Genomic DNA, 17,914 nt, shown 5'->3' with positions numbered 1-17,914 from the left:
ACATCCAGCGATTCCGCACTCCACCCGGACACCTTCCTCTCCTGCTCAACCCCCCCTCCGCCCCCGCCCCCCCCTACTCTCCCCCCCCCCCCGCTTCCATACATTTCAAATTAACAGAGCTCCAACCACCACATTCAAATGTTCAGTGTTTGTGGGGAATGAGGGTCCTATTTAAATGATAATGAGGAACGATCCATTCAATTTAGTGACGGGGAAAATCCATTAAAAAACGCAGGCAGTTCTTAAGCTGACGGGTCAAGAAAAAGATAAACCCTTTTTTAAAAAGCCATTATATGAGGCTCTGTGTGGATTTTTTACACTGTGCAGGACATCAGAAAAGATTAGGACAATTATGGAACAAGGAGTGGTGATGGGGGTGGGTGGGGGGGGGAAGGCAAAACAGAACACCCTGTTTCCCTCTCGGGACCACCCCCCAAACCTCCCCCTATTTCATTTTGATCACAATGATCAGATAGGCAAAGGAACGGTTGGTTTGCTTCTTAATTCACTCTTAATACCCAAGCCTAACTGGGTAACCGGGGTGGGGGGAGAGCTTATTTTGGAGAAGTGGCTGCTGCTTTTTGCAATAGCCAGGCAGCATGTGTCAGGGGTACAAGCTTCGTAATGAATTTTTAAAACGGCATCTCGCTTGGACACTGCAAGCAAAAGATAAGCTGGCTGTCCTCACAAAATGCTTTCTGCGCCTTTTTCAAAAACGACCCTGACACCCAGACACCAACGCAGAGATTCTCATCCTAAGCCTAACTGCAGCAAACATCTGTCCTTTGTAGGCTCAAGGGGGTGGCAGGTGACAGTGGATGAGCGATAGGGTGGTGAGTGTCCTGCATAGTGCAGGGGGGTGGACTAGATGACCCAGGAGGTCCCTTTCAACTCTATGATTCTATGATTCTAAACAGTTTATTTACTTGTTTGCTTCATTTATATCTCGCCATTCCTTCCAATGGACACCCAAAGCGGCCCTTGTGGAAAATTTCCGTTTCTGCTAGAGCAGTGGTTCTTAACCTGGGGGTCGGGACGCCTTTGGGGGTCGAACGACCCTTTCACAGGGGTTGTGACAGGGCAAGCAGCTTGGCCGCGAGGGTGCCATATACGCAACAGCCTTGCGGGGTAGATCGAGATAGAGCATTCGTCTGTCTGGAGCAGAGACCATTCCCTATAACAAAAGGTAGCCAACTAGCACTGTAGTTCCTGATGTTTTTGAAGAAGAAGAAAAAGGAGAAGAAGGAGAAGAAGAAGAAGAAGAAAAAGAAGAAGAGTTGGTTCTTATATGCAGCTTTTCTCTACCCAAAGGAGTCTCAAAGCGGCTTACATTGGCCTTCCCTTTCCTCTACCCACAACAGATGCCCTGTGAGGGAGGTGAGGCTGAGAGAGCCCTGATATTATTCCTCGGTCAGAACATTTTCAGTGCTGTGGCAAGCCCAAGGTCACCCATCTGGCTGCATGTGGAGGAGCGGGGAATCAAACCCGGCTCACCAGATTATAAATCCGCACTCCTAACCACTACACCAAACTGGCTCTCATTTTGGTACATTGACCCACAAGTTCAAATTTGCTTGGGGCGGTGACCCACCCAAAAGCTGGCCCATGGTTGTTTTTTTTTTGGGTGTGCTAGGCAAACTATGACCTTGGGAGCCATATAGATTAGCATTCCATTTCCCTCAGGGGCTAACCAGCTGTGTTTGAGAAACCTCACACAAAGGGCCCAGCTGTCACCACTATGAACCCCAAGCAAGTGGCATTCCAACAGACACAATCTTTGCATATGGAGGTTACATCCCAGCCTCTGACCATCCTCCCCTTCTACATGACTCCCTCTAATCCCTCCTGTCTAAGAAACTCACTCTAGCAGCCATCAGGACACGTTCTCCTTGGTCAACTTGTACACACAGTGAAGAAAGAGCAGCAGATGCTGCATGACAGAGAACATACTATTTCCAAGGTCAGATCTGGGTTTCCAAAATACAGAAGAGAGCTCTGGGGAAGGGCAGGGAAGGCTCATGTGCCACTTTTAGAGGCCTCGCAAACCACTTCTGGATCCTGACTGACAGACTGGGAAACACTGAGCAAGGGGAACTGTTTGTTGTTGGTTATGCCAGTGTGTCAAGATGGGTAGTGGCCATCAGTTATCCAAGAAAGTCTTCCTCCCTTAGCATATCTACAATGACAGGACATATGTTTTAACCATGGAGAAGGTCTCAATTTTGGCATCTCCACTTGACCAGACGACCCAGGAGGGCCCTTCCAACTCTATGATTCTATGATTCTTTGAAAGAGTTTCAGGTAGCAAGTGTTGAGAGAAAGATCTTTGACTGATTGATACCCTGGAGATCCATTGCTGTTCGGAGCACAAAACGTAATGCTTGACAGATGGATGATTGGAGTCAATAGAAAGACGCTTTGATCCTTCCCATACTTTACAAATACTATGGCTCTGTGGTAGAGCTCCTGCCTGACATTCAGGAAGTGGCAGATTCAATGGCTGGCATCCACAGTTATAAAGGATCTCAGACAGCCAGTGTAGGGAGAGGTCTCTGCCCGATCGGGCAACTCTGAGCAAGATGAACCAAGAGGAAGGAAGTGAAAAGTATACTGATTAAAATGCAGGGGAACATCTAGGGTTTGTTTGTTTTTTATTCCCCCCAAAAAACAGCCAAAATATATTTACCCCAAAGGACTTCATCTTCCCATTCTCTGCTTGATTCTCCTGGTGCATTGATTTTTTTTTTTTTTGGAGGGGGGAGAGGGGCAGGGAAACCCTGAAAGCAGATCATTGGCACATGGCCTATTCCCCCGTCCCATTTCTTCCAACCACACAGGCTGTTTATAGCGGCCCCAGTCACACTCAAAACATGTAGAGCCAATTCTCCCCCACCCCACAAGACACACACGCACACACCACAGTCACATTTCCCTGTCAGAGCTGTCAAGCCGAATCCCGCTTTAATCTGCCAAAAGCACTTTTCTGCTGACATTTTTAATAAATACTTTCAGCTTTTAAACACATTTGTGGGAGCTATTTCCTCCCCTCCCTCCCTCCCCTCCCTCCCTCCCCTCACCTCCTTCTTCTTTGGGAGAATGAACACTGAAAGCTTTAATAGCAAATACATTATGCTTATCAAAGCCCCCCCCCCTTTTTTTTTTCTTTTTTTGCATCCTGAAGCAGAGGTAGTGTTTTCAATTTTAAAGCTAAATTAACTGTCCAATTGAATTTGGCTGGCGTGAGCCTCTTTCCCTGTGACAGGTTTTAGTTATGAAGCATATTTCGCATTAATAGAACTCAACATGAATACCCACTCTCTCCGGGACGTAACTGCGGCTCGCCACTGAAATGTTAAATTTAATATTTCAGACATGCCTGGTGCCAGTGTTTGATTATTGTTCGTCATTTAAATCTCTCCTAACGGGAAAGGTCCTAATTAGCAAAAAATCATGTTTTAATGAAGGCGAAATGCTAATTGCTAACACAAAAAAGCCTTCACATAAAATTATCTCAGCACTTCCATTGATTTCTTGGCGATTCAAGGAGGGGGGAGAAATGAAAGAAAGAAGCCCATTTTGTGTGTTTACCCACTACAGGGACGCTCGCTTTTGTTTTATCATAACATTTCACTCAAAAATCAGCGCTCGGCTTTCCTGGGAGAAAGGCGTTCTCCTCACTCTTCCCTCCTCACCGCCAATTTCTCCTCAGAGGAGGCGCCGTTCAAAAAGGGGAGCCTGTCCGCACAATCTGGTATTAACGACACAGCGGCTAATTTTTAAAAAATGGCACCCCCCCACACACAGAAATACCTCACACAACACACCCCCTCATAACTTTTCTCTTCCGAGAAACCGCCTCGCGCCACCTTCCCCCCCACTCAGGAATAACAATTCCATTTTGTTGTCTCCGTCTCTGATCTTTCACTTATCATATTATTTGCGCTGTGATTATAGTGTTTGCGAGGGAGCTCTGCCACTTACGCCATAACACTCAATCATGACATTGGGAGGGGAAAAAAAAGTTATTACACGGTGACCTCTGGGTGCCAACATTTGTTCAGCGAGATTTATGAAATTGCTGCTACGAAACGCCACCGGCTCCTCGGCGGTACTCACATCGCTGAGGCGGTCCCTGGAGCTGCTCCGCTGGGAACTCGTGGCCTCTCGGAGGCTGTCGTCTTCGCTGTTTCGGGTGCTTCGGTTCGGGGGTGCCTTCATCTGCGGAGAACGGGAGGCGTCACTTTTATTTGGGAAAGGGTTTTTTTGAGATTTTTTTTTTTTTTTGCTATTAGTAAAAAATAAATATATTAAAAAGCAGGTGAGTGGGTTGCATTTTCCTTCCAGGAGTCATGACTAAAAACTGTCTCAGAATAACTTGGAGGAGACTGCATGCTTCAAACCGCCGCGTAGCTGCACAGGCTTGCCAACTCTGGATTCGGAAAACCCTGTAGATTTTTTTTGGGGGGGGGAACTTAGGAGAAACAGGGTTTTGGGAAGGGAGGGGCTTCGATGGGGTACAATGCTGTAGTGTCCACCCTCTGAAGCAGGCATTTTCTCCAGCTGTTATCTGAAGACCAGTTGCAATTCCGGGAGGTCTCCAGGACCATCCTGGATGATGGCACCCCTGGAACTGAACCTCTTTCTGTATAACTTGTAATTGTTTTTATGGGATGTTTTATGGGTTTTATTATATTAACTGACGTTGGAACCCGCCACGAGACCGGCGGTATAGAAATCTAAAAACAAACAAAATATGTTCAACTTGTCACCAGCTCCTCTGCAGGCCTAGTTTTCTATTGGCTAATAAAATCTCATCCCCATCTACAATGGCATGGTCCAGATTTCCACTTCCCCACCCTGTGAAATACCTGGAGATTTGGGGTGGGGGATGTGGGTGGAGGCTGGGAAAGCTTTAATTAAGGCCAGGACCACAATGGGGTATAATGCCATAAAGTTGCCATTTCCTCCAGGAAAACTGATCACCTAGAGATAGAATCATGGAATCACAGACTTGAAAGGGACCTACAGGGTCATCTAGCCCAACCCCCGCAGAATTCAGGACATTCACAACTACCTGCCCACCCCGGTAACCCCAATTCCATGCCCAGATAATGCTATCATTCCAGGAGACCTCGCCTGGAGGCTTGCAACCAAAAGTATTGTCACCATATTGCAAGCTGAGGCTGAGAAATGGTGATTCCCTGAAACTAGACCTTAGTAGTGTATGAGTAAGTAGCTACTCATGCAAGGCAAGGTGGTCCTTGAAGTACCCGGATCCCAGACTGGGTTAGAGTTTCAAAGGATAAATGGTGGTCTTGCTCTCCAGAAACCTAAAATCCCTAGCTTTTCATCCTTCTTCCACAATGGAGATGTACCTGCGGTTCCTAGAAGATCTCCCAGCCAGGGACTGACCAGGCCAAGACCAGCTTACTGTTACTGGCAGCATTGTATGCGATCTAACAATAACAATATCCCAGGACCATGCTTTATTAAATCAGATACTTAAAGACTTGTGCGGGAAGGGTGCTGCCATCAGGGCAGTGATAAACATTCTGAGCATCTTCCTTTCTTCACAAAGTTTTCCTCTTAAAAAGGTAAAATGTGCTCCCCCTTCCCCGCAAAGCCAATGGAGAGGATCTGACCTAACAAGGTCTTGCGTGGGCAAGCAAATTAGAAGCATCACTGCTGCCATTAACCTTTCAGAGTAAATATCAATTATTAAAACTTGCTTCAGTACCTCTGTCCCCTGTTTGCTGCTGTGAATTAAGAGGGTCATCAGCCTTTTCGACAGATCTTGTTCATTTACACCTGCTGCCTGCCAGCGGGGGAGCCCACACCCCCGCTGCCAGAGCACCGAGCCAACCTGCCTTAATTCATTGGTAATTACCTTAATGAGACACATGCAGGACTGAACTAGGAGGACAAGTTGTTTTGCTAAATGGGATGCTTTGGTTTCAGGGGCATCCTTGGTTTGATCTGCACCAACCGGGAAGCTCATTTCCCGGAGATGCCCCGTTGCTCGATGGATCTTGCTGAGAAACGAAATCCGACTCGTTGCTCTAGGCCAGCCATTCCCAACCTTTTTTGGCCATACCCTTTTAGGCCACACCCTTCTAGGGCTCCCGTCAGCAGGCTGGCCACTTGCGCAATGAGCTGGGCTCAAAAAGGCCTAAGCTTAAGAGTGAGCGAATTGTACTCGACATACCTTGCCTTAGATATACGCAAGACAGATTTCTGAGACATTCCACCAAGAGAAGCACGAGCGTTCATTTCTTTTCTTGAATGTACTGATTTAAGCACGCACACAAAGGAACAGATGATATGATTTATTTTTCTTTCCCTTGAAAATAGCCAGACTTTCTAGCAATTAATGACATCATATGTGACAAAACGGGCATTTCAGCAGTTCAGTTACCAGGGCCCCATAAACCCTTTGGGCTCCCCTTCTCACATTTTTCAGTCCGTAGCCCCCTTCAAATATGTTGGGGGCTATACGGTTCCTCAGGGAGAATGGTTGCTCTGACCATCATTTTAATGTCAGAAGGGTTCCAGGCTCAGAAATGCTGTACAAGTACATGACAGGGCAAAGGAAGCAATAAGGGCCGCTTCCCACTTTTCATGCGGGAACCTTAGTGTTTACCTAGCTACATAAAGCGGAGATGTGCAGCCCTACTTGGGGTACTGCAATGGCACCACAGTAGAAGTCAATGTGGTGAAGGAATTAAGAGTGATTATGTTTTATTGCTTGCACACACACATCCCGCACACATCTCAAAGTTGGTTTAATCCTCCTTTCTTCCCAGCAAGTGAAATGACGTATGCATAACTGCATTTGCTCCCCAGTTGCCTTCCACAGGGTTCTACTGCCTCTGGGGTCTCCACTATCAAAACAGAGACAGACATTTTGAGACAAGGGCATCTTGTTCTTTGTCCGTCTAGTTCTGTAAAGCACTATGTGATGTAAGGCGTCGTCAAGTGGCAGCCAATATATGGCGACTCTAGCAGGGGGCTTTCAAGACAAGTGAGAAGCCATGGTATTTTGCAATGGCCACCTTGGTGTACTGGTTAGGAGTGCGGACTTCTAATCTGGCGAACCGGGTTTGATTCCCCGCTCCCCCACATGCAGCCAGCTGGGTGACCTTGGGCTCGCCACAGCACTGATAAAGCTGTTCTGACCGAGCAGGGTTCTCTCAGCCTCCCCTAACCCACAGGGTGTCCATTGTAGGGAAAGGAAAGGTGACCGTAAGCCACTTGGAGACTCCTTTGGGTAGAGAAAAGTGGCATATAAGAACCAACTCTTCTTCTTCCTCTGCAGAATCTTCCTTGGAGGTCTCCCTTCCAACTACTGACCCTGCCTAGCTTCCGAGACCTGACAAGATCATGCTATACCATGCCAACTACCTTTCAATAATCTTGATATAAGAGATAATTTCACGTTCTAGTTGAACAGGGTAGTCAAATGGAAGAGAATGGAAAGTTGGCCCTATGATGAAAGTTCTTTAGGGCTGGGCATGCCAGGGAACTAATAAGAAACTGGCAACTGCTAAAATCCCAGCTGCTTGGTCATACCAGTATTGTATGCCTAAGGCAACAGTACTGATCTCTCATTGGAGAAATGTGTGGTAATACCTGTGTGGCATTGGCCAATTACTTTCTTCCCATGTGTGTGGTCTGAGCTTGTTACTGTTGGCTTTTATAACCTACTGAGCTATATAGGTTGCTACGATCCTTCAAGAACTATTCAACCCAAATATATAATGTTGCATGGCTAGAACATTATAAACTCAAAATAACCTTTCTTTTAAAATACGGGCATTGTGACCTCTAAATATGGCTTGCATCACAGTGATAGAGTCAGCAGGCTCTTTTTTCCCCCATTTTTATTTGAAACGTTTTACAAAATTCACTTATCACATTTCAACCAAATATAATGACGGAAACAAAAAAAAAAAAAAAGGGGTTGGGGCAGCAAGTTCAAAAAAGGGGGCTTCCTTCAACTACATCAGCCTCAGCTTCCTCCAACAGGGTATTTGGCATTTGCATTCAAAAATCAGAAAAATTACCACGGATCAGATCTTATGAAAAGGAGAGGGTAGAATGTAAAAAAAAAAACCCAACTGAACAAAAGCCGTTGGATTATCTCAATAGGCTCTTATTTGCAAGAAGAAGCAGAGCTGGTTTTTATACTCTGCGTCCCAAAGTGGCTTACAATCACCTTCCTTTCCTCTCCCCACAATGGACCCCCTGTGAGGTAGGTGGGGCTGAGAGAGCTCTGAGAAAACTGCTCACCTCTGTAACAGGACTGTGACTAGCCCGAGGTCACCCAGCTGGCTGCATGTGGAGGAGCGGGGAATCAAAGCCGGTTCTCCAGAATAGAAGCTGACGCTCCTAACCGCTACACCAAGAAGATCCCCAGGCCTTACGGTTAACCTGACTGGAGCAGCAACACATGCGCATTCTCTGAACATGCGAACACACCCTTATGTAGAACACACAAACCTGATTGCTTTAAATTGTTGCGCAGAGCCTAACATAGTGGAGAGAGTCAGAGCAGAGTTCCTAGGAAAACCGGGGTGGGGGGGGGGTGGGGGGAAGAACCAACAAGGCATGAATGACTCCAACAAGTTTACAGGCTCCAGGTGCTCACGGGCAATCCCAAGGCACGGTCCCAGCCAAGAATTATGAACCACACGCCGTTGGACATCATGGAACGTGATTAAATATCATAACTCATTCCAGCAATAACTTCGGCTTTCATTACAGAATGCAGCTTCGCTTTGCTCTCTCAGCCATGGCTTTCTGTTGTTGTTTTCCCTGGCTTCTTTTATGTCTTGGAAAGGAACAGATCGCAAGGGACGGGAAATGCCGGGAGATGGAAAAGCGTCTTTGTCCAAATATCCAGACCTCCTTGTCCACTATACAACAACCTCCCCCAGCCAGGCTCCCCAGCACATTTAATCATAGAGGACCCACTCTGTTGACTTAAGGCCCTCCCCACCCAACCCAGGCCCCATGTCATCACAAGGCTGGCTTTTAAAAAAAAATGTGGTTGCCCCCAATTCCAAAGCACCGACACGTCGCCTGACGCACATTATTAATAAATACACTTCGATTTATCAAACGCTCCCTTTGCTTGCCACGGGGAGCTCCGGGCAAAAGGAGACAAATTCTTTTCTTAAGTTGTTTTGAAAGGTGCTGGGCTTGGCGACCCTCACCCCCATTAACCTACCGAAGCTAGCCCGTTCCTACTGGGAACTGTGCAGCTTGCGCAGCGGCAAAACTTGGACTGATCTTGTGCCATCTCAATATATTTGTTCATTATCTTGCGTGCACACAGAAGCATTTGGAAATGTACTCGGGGCACAGGCCAAATTGAATCATCTGCCTTCATTTTCCACGCGATCTGAAGCTACAGCTGCTACAGCAGGCTGTGTGGGATTCCCCCCCCTTAACCCCCCAACACACACACACACAAACACACACACACACACATATATATGGTTTAAAGAAAGCTCTTTCAAAAGCAACAGCCATCTGGTTTTGTTTGTTTCTTCAAAAAATCTTTGTGAGTTTGGTTCTTGGCCCTCACTCCCCAAGAGAGAAAAGTCTCCCAATTGGAACTCCATGAAGATTCAGTTGTTGGAAAGCAGAGGGTCTTCTCCACAGTCGTTGCCCTAAATTATTGGCGTTTCAGAGTGTAAAACAATCTACCGTTGATCCGTTGCATAGAACGGTCCACCATGACTAGTGTAAGAGAACAGCTAATAATAATAACCTTTATTTTATCTGTTTATATTTTATTATTATTTAATTTATATTCCATCTCACAACGCCTCGGGACAGCTAGCAATGATAAGATTTACGATAAAAACCTGGACATTGGGCAATAAAGTACTCATTAAAAATTGAGACCAACATCAGCGGCTCCTCCATAAGATACCAAGATCACATTTTATTGGTCCCAGCATCAGCATAATTGGGCAACCTGGGCAGAATTTATTCAATAATAAATTCAAATTCAGAGAGTGAACAGGCTGATGGCCTTGTATTTCAAGCTGTCCTTCTAAAAGTCCCAAACCTCTTAGCATCAGAGGTGAGGGCTTGATAAACCAGGGCCTGGTCTGGCCGTTCCGGGATCGTTTGCCTAGTGTGCAGTACCCAAGCAGACCTGACCGCACCATCTGACTTTATGCAAGACTACTTTGCATGTTCCTATAGGCCTAAAATGTGGTACAATGCATCCATAAGAACACACACAGAGCCCTAATGGATCATACCAAACATTTAGACTACTATCAAATTTGCACCAAGTGAAGAAAAGGAGTTGGTTCTTATATGCCACTTTTCTCTACCAGAATGAGTCTCAAAGCAGCTTACAATCGCCTTCCCTTCCTCTCTCCATAACAGACACCCCATGAGGGAGGTGAGGCTGAGACAGCCCTGATATTACTACGCAGTCAAAATAGCTTTATTGTGGCCATGGTGAGCCCAAGGTCACCCAGCTGGCTGCATGTGGAAGAGGAGCAGGGAATCAAACCCAGCTCGCCAGATTAGAAGATGGTGCTCCTATCCTCTACATCAGGTGTAGTCAAACTGCGGCCTTCCAGATGTCCATGGACTACAATTCCAATGAGCCCCTGCCAGCATTTGCCAGCAGAGGCTCATGGGAATTGTAGTCTATAGACAACTGGAGGGCCACAGTTTGACTACCCCTGCCCTACACCAAGCTGACTCTCCAAATGGCAAATCAGATATCTCTAGGCAAAATTGTGAATTATCATGGCTAACTTTAACTACTCATGTGGCTACTTATTACAGTTTTCTTATACAGTCACGGAAAGTTCCAAGGACAGGGCTTATTTCATTCACTTTTTCTTCCCAGACCACCCTGCTACTGGTTCCTTCCTTTTCTACAATTAGGAGATTTAAAACACTCGCAAACAGGCCCTGGATCAAATCATTACAACTGACAAAACTCATTTAAAAGTTCTAGGAACGAAGGGGAAACGACACTGTGCAGAAGGGGAAACGACACTGTGCAGGTAAAGCTGTCAGTCCCGTATCTGAAATTGATTCAGAGCCTTATTGGACAAGTGGTGGTGAGGTGCCAAATGCCACAGACTCCAGCAAGAGCATTCAGAAATTACAAGCACCTGATCTTTCCCAAATCAGGTAGAACTCAGGGAGAGGCCCTCTACTTTTAAAAAGCTTGAGGCTAAGCAAGCCATTTGGCTTTATAAATGCATTTCTTTGAGTCTTGAGAAGGGTGGCAGGGTGCTGGTGGGGGAGCCGATGTATCAAAACAAGATGGAATCAGCTAAACGTATTACATCTGACTTGTTTCCTTGAGAATCCAGCCCTAATGCATTCTAACAGAATTTATCTATCCCAAGCATACCCCATAATGAGATCAGCTGGGAAAAATCTCGGGCTTGTTTGTGTATTTTATACGTGCTCTAACTTGGCAGTTTGGAGATTATGTATTCCCCAGGCCCCTCCTTAAATCGTTTCACACACTACAATTTGATTTTCTTTGCTTGCCCTTTTCCACAATGTTCTCCCCCATACGTTTTATTGAGTTCTGGCTCACAGGGCAACATTCCCTTTGAATTAAGGGTGCGTTCCCCCCACCCGCCCCAATAAGGATATGTGGCATTAAAAAAGAAAAGAAACGGCAACGTTACAGTTTGAAGATTTTATGATGGATAGAGGACTCTCTTTTTTTTAAAAAACATTCACTGAAAAGGCAGGGCCTGCAATTCTAAGCAGGGACTATATGTAAAGGTTTTTTCAGCTGGAAAAGGGAGACATAGTAGACGTTCTTGCAAAACGTCCGTTCCAGGTGGTTATAGGAAATGTTTGCACGTAGATACTGGCTAGTAGCATCATCTCAGAGTACAGCAGAATTTTGTTTAGAGCCAGCTTGGTTATGAGTACGGACTTCTAATCTGGTGAGCCAGATCTGATTCCCTGCTCCTCCACCGCATGCAGCCAGCTGGGTGACCTTGGGCTTGCCACAGCACTGTTCTGACCAAGTAGTTATTTCAGGGCTCTCTCAGCATCACCGACCTCACAGGGACTGCCTTTTCTCCTATGCTCCTCAAAGAGCATTACGTTCCATCACCTGGCTAGTGATCCCTGACCCCAAGGAAGCTCGCTTGACCTCAACCAGGGCCAGAGCCTTCCCTGTCCTGGCCCCCACCTGGTGGAATGAGCTCCTGGAAGAGATCAAGCCCTAATGGAATTAAAACAGTTCTGCAGGGCCTGCAAAAGGGAGCTCCTCCACCAGGCATTTGGCTCAGGAGGCTGGACCACAGCTCTCCTTTCAGTCTCTTTCTTAATAAACTCTGGAACAGGATTTTGCCTTTTTCACTGCTGCTGCACACAGAGTGTGGACATTTTTTACCTGACCTATCCACTACAACCCTAAGAACTCTCTTCTAGGAAACAAATGTGGACCAACAATTCCAGAATCTATGCAAAAATCTCCCCAATTTTTACAAGGGCAATGTAGAGCCCTAATTCCATAAAAGGCGAAAAAATAAGTATCGAAAAGGAAGCGGTGAGGATCAAACTCCAATCACTGATAGACCAAAGTTGAATTTGGCAAAAAGTGTTAGGCTAATAGAGTAAGCTAGGCCATGTTTACACAATGGCTTTTTCGACTTCACAGAGGGAAGAGATGAGAACCGACAGCTTTAATGTTGCTGTCATCTACGCATAAAGATACCATCTATTAAAGGCTAATATCAAACAGCTGGGATCCTCAAAGCAACAGTAAATTTAATATACATATTAAATTGTCCAAATGCAGCATGAGATATCTCATAATGTTACAGAGCCCAACCACGAAAAGCGATCCTTCAATTTACTGATGTGTTTCCTCGATGCAATGAATAGACATTCATCAAAAGCTAGTAGTCATGAATCAAGAGAGCACGTACGTGAGGGTACCACACAGAGAGAAAGAGAGAGGGAATCTGGAAAAGAGTTCTACCAAGGAAATCTGGAATCTTTAACGTTTATCGAGAAGCGTCACGGGTAGTTTGCAAGGTTGAGAGGACACGAGGGGCTTCACAAAAAGGGGTCTACGCAGAGCCTTTGCAAACGACTTGGCCAGATCAGAAAACACACCGGGTTGAAGGGCTCAAGTTGCCAGCTCTTACTTCCTCCGGTGGGGCTTCTGGGAGGCTAGGGACCAAGCGGAGCAGAGCACAGCTGGAGACAATTTAGGTAGACTGAGCTTAGCCCAGGTCTAGCAAGCCTGAGATGAGCAGGGAAGGAAATGGCCAAATGCAAAGTCTCTTATTCTCCTCTTCCCCTGCTTGGTGAAATACATGATAAATCGGGCCTCCGCCAAAGCCAAAAAGGAATTTGGAGCAGCTCAGCTAATTGACCCAGGTTCTATTCCATGAGGACAACGGTCAGATCTTTCATTCTTTCCTAGCTTCGTGTTCAGCCATTCCAGCGTATAAGCCAGTTGCACATTTCCGGCTAGGGTGGGTGAGGCATTAGGGCATGCTTTCTCAACAGCCATATTTTGGAGTTCTTCACTGTGGTGACATTGAAAGATGGCGCCCTCTGCTCTTTTCATTGGTTCTTCCCTCAAGCTTTGCATCTGCCAGGTTGAGAGTCTAAGAGACCCCCAAGTCTTAGGAATCACTGTCACGCCTCTGGGTTATGACACCCATCTTTATTTATGGTGCGCAAATTGGCTACACTCCATAGAGCAGGGGTAGTCAAACTGCGGCCCTCCAGATGTCCATGGACTACAATTCCCAGGAGCCCCCTGCCAGCATTCGCTGGCAGGGGGCTCCTGGGAATTGTATTCCATGGACATCTGGAGGGCTGCAGTTTGACTACCCCTGCCATAGAGGCTTGACCTGATGCATGGCTAACTTACCCATTTTGTAAACCTTCGGGACTAAAATGGCCGCGCAACCACTAAGAGGTGCATTTAGAGAATTAGATGGAAACCAGACTAAAATAGGACACTGAATTACAAACCACGGAGGCATTTCTTAAATGTATACTTGCGGTAGTTCGAAATCGATGCGTCAATGAGCGAAAGCAGGCCCGTGTGCTATTTTCCGATGAGCCATTTATATATAGAATTGTGCAATAAATTGTACAGTGCTTTAAATTATATCATGCCTTAACAAAAATTACATCTGCGCGGTTAGCCAACCACTTCTATCGCATCACCCTCTAACATTCTCTAGCATAATTTATGTATCTGTGGCACCGAGAAATGCTAATGAACTTGGAATTTAGAGCATTTCATCCTCTGCGGCCTTACTCTTGCCATTCAATGTTAGCTGTAAGAAACTGTGAATGCCGAAAGGTTTCCCCTTCTACCAGCGGGCTGGCTCCATAAAATGCCATTCTCAGCACACACTCTGTACTTCCTTGTTAAATTATAGTCAAGTTTTTAAATACACACGCACATTGGCTCTGTGATGAACACAAAGAGCTCAGCCTTTTCAGTATTTCCTCATCAGACCACTGGACCATCTTAGTCTTGTGCAGAGAAAAGTCCTTCCTAATCTTTGTTACTGGAGAAGGCTAAAGAGTAGAAGCCAAGGATGAACCTAGGACTCTTGACAAGCAGGTACTCTGCCACAGAGTTACCACCAATCTTCTTTTTGTGGCTATAAATATTCCACAGAGAAGTACTTTATGTTTCTAAGCCACTTGTGTATCTACCCACGGCAACAAATCAATTAAACCCATCTAGAAAGGGAATGCTCTAATCTGGATGGCCTAGGCTAGTCCGATCCCATCAGATCTCAGAAGCTAAGCAGGGTCAATCCTGGTTAGTATTTGGATGGGGGACCACCAAGGAATGCCAGGGCTGTGAAGTGAAGGTAGGCAACAGCAAACCAACTCTGAACACCTCTAGCCTTGAAACCTCACTGTGTTACCGTAAGTCAGGTGTGACATGACAGGAAAGAAGAGAATCACCATATTAAGTGGGTTGATCTAATGATAAAAGAGGGAAGAACTAAAAATTACACTATTGTGAGAATGGAGCATTACAGAGAACTCCCCAACCACCCCCACCCCCCAGAAAAAAAGAGCCTCCACAAATGATACTCTATGAATTTCCCCTAGTCTCTATGGTCTTCACCACAGAGATGAGGGGAAATTCCAACTGCGTCACCAGAAGTGATTCCACACTCCATCCTCCCCAAGGACTACCCCCTAAATCTCCATTTGCATATGCAATGCTGGGAACAGGACAAGAGGTAGATTTCAGCTCTGAATGTTCCTTCATATGCACACCAGGTAGTAAGCTTTCACCCTCCTCTCTTGGCTAGTGGTGTCAGAGTTTTCGAGTTTATATCCTTGGGGTGACCATTCCAAAAATGTAATTCTCCACCTGGCAGTGGTGTAGTTAATTCTAATGCCTCCACATTCTATGACCTCACTAAACCTGGCCCAGTCCTTTGAGTGGTTATTCCTCTGATTTCAAGGGAAAGGCAACAGATTCTCCTTCACCTTTGCCATCCATGTGTTTGGGCTATCACAATAAGCTGGCTAAACTTGGAAGAAGCAAAGGCTATTTCTCCGGAAACCCCATCCTGTTTATTCTTCAGCATCCCAAGGAGAAATCCCTATCCCCCTGCCCTCCGAACTACACGGATAATTAAGGCCCCAGTATTTTAGGTGAAGCCGCTTGATAATGTTCTGCCCTGAATAGCTAAAAAGGGTGACAATTATTTCTGTTAATTATCGCCCCGTGTTTTGCTTGGTGATTAACAATCATGTCTAAGGAATAGGAAACACATTTTTTTCTGAAGTCGGCGCTGTGATAAGGACAAACATGGGGCCCTGCGGAATTGTTGTTTGTCACTTAATACAGAAAAAACGATCAGCGCAATCGCTCCCAGAGTCGGGGAATAAACAGAGCTGAGAAGGTTCAATGCTGGGGTAGACGTGGAAGAAGGGAAGGCTTTTCTCTTCCGCCGTTCACGCAGCCCTGCCAAACTGAATATTCAAGGTTGAATATTCATCAGGCCGTTATGCAAAAGTGCCCCTCTTTGCTAAGACCTTTCCGGAAGGAAAATTTTAGGAATACACCCATGATGAAGATGGTGCCCAACAAATAGCCTGTCAAGATGGGAGGAGCTTCTCATGGTCTGTCCCTCCCTGCTTTCTTTCAGCACTCAATCAGAAAAACGGGGAACCCAGAGAAAGGGCTATAGACAATGAGACCTCAAAGACACCACCTCTGAACATGGCGACTCATTTCAGTCATCACAGGTAATCACAACCTCCATGAATTCGTCCTAATCTTAAAAAAAAACAACCCAAAAACCTATAACACTAGGAGCTGTCGCTCTATTGTGGGGATTCCCAACCAGGGGTCCACAGACCCCCAAGGGTTCCGTGGGAGATCCAGAGGGGGTCTGTAGCCTAAATGGCCACAAGTTAGGAAGCCAGCCACTTCCATTCCTCCCCTTCCAAGCATGAGTGAGATAGCTGCAGTGACACAGGCCACTGGGCACCTCTGGGCCATTGGGAGAGTGCTAATGCGGCTGCACCAGCTATCTTAAAAATTAGAGGGTGCAAAGGGCAGCTGCTGTTTTATTGTTAGGCACCCCAGGAACTCTTCTCAGTAATCAATGCATTTAAAAAAAATTTAGCTTGCCTGTCTTCACACCGATCCACAAAGCAGGATGAGGTCGACAGATTCTGGACATTTCTCTCTGGCAGATGCACTCACAGAATCATAGAATCCTAGAGTTGGAAGGGGTCATACAGGCCATCTAGTCCAACCCCCTGCTCAACGCAGGATCAGCCTCGAGCATCCAGGATAATTATCTGTCCAGCCGCTGCTTGAAGGCCACCAGTGAGGGGGAGCTCACCACCTCCTTAGGCAGTCGATTCCACTGCTGAACTACTCTGACTGTGAAAATTCTTTCTTGATAGCTAGTCGATATCGTTCTACATGTAGTTTAAACCCATTGCTCATTTCTGGTTCACTGACATTAGTCACGCTTGTTGGAAGCACAACCGTATACGTTCTACGTTGGATACCAGTCTAGTTTACGTTGCCCTGCTTTCATGGGGTTTTCCCAGGCCCCTCCCAGAGGAGGGTGACTATGCTAACACGAGTCGTGCTGGTACCCACACCTGCCATGTTGGAGAGCCCTAATTTTAATGCTTGCTTTCATGTATCAAGGGAAGGTGTTGCCCTAGAAAAACTATAACACTAGAAGCTGGTTGTTACCTAAAACTATAACAACCTAGAAGCTGTTGTTAACCGTGCTGGATGAGCGGAGATAGGCAGGCCAAAAAAGAGAGTATGCCTTATTTATAATAATTTATTTATAATAATAATAATAAAGCAGGACAAACTGTCTAGAATTTGGATTCAGAGGGTGAGGGCAGACATACCAAACAGACTGCTAGGGGCTTGACATAGTGAGACCCAAGTCAGGTTGTGCCAATTTAATATAGAAGTAGGAAGTGAAAAGGGAGTCATATAAGCCCTGGATAAGCAGACAGACGGAGGAGTTTAACCTCCTACTAGATTTCTGTCTAGTTTTCTAGCTTCCCCAGCTTTTCCCCTCTGCGCAGGATTTACTTCCCGTCTCAGAGCCCTACCAGGGCAGAAATAGCAAACTATGTTCTTCGGGAGACCCAGCTCTCACTGCCCCTTCTGTTCTGAGCCATCCTTGGGCTTGTCACTTACATGGACACGTGCTTTACCTTAAGCCAGCCTTTCTCAACTTTTTTTTTACTATGGAGAAACCCCTGAAACATTCTTCAGGCTTCAAGAAACCCCAGAAGTGGTATGACTGTGCAGAATACGGTTGGGAAGCAGAGCCCACCCAAAGCCCCTCCCCTTCCCACCCCCTCTAGGCCCATCACTGGCTATTAGGGGAGGGGCCGACATGACCATATT

General features: G+C 46.1%; 1 protein-coding gene across 27 annotated transcripts in view; it reads right to left on the bottom strand.

The window, feature by feature from the left end:
- FBRSL1 (fibrosin like 1) overlaps window positions 1-17,914 on the bottom strand; it is a 668,249-nt gene that overhangs the window by 394,225 nt on the left and 256,110 nt on the right. For all 27 annotated transcript variants that reach the window (XM_077309268.1, XM_077309269.1, XM_077309248.1 and 24 more), the window contains one exon: window positions 4,117-4,218. In XM_077309268.1, coding sequence (XP_077165383.1) covers window positions 4,117-4,218 — 102 coding nt within the window. The remainder of the gene's footprint in view (window positions 1-4,116; window positions 4,219-17,914) is intronic.

The sequence above is a fragment of the Paroedura picta genome, chromosome 13 (genome assembly GCF_049243985.1).
Source record: "Paroedura picta isolate Pp20150507F chromosome 13, Ppicta_v3.0, whole genome shotgun sequence".
NCBI lineage: Eukaryota > Metazoa > Chordata > Lepidosauria > Squamata > Gekkonidae > Paroedura > Paroedura picta.
The sequence above is the reverse complement of the archived record's forward strand: the minus strand, read 5'-3'. Positions and strand labels throughout refer to the sequence as shown.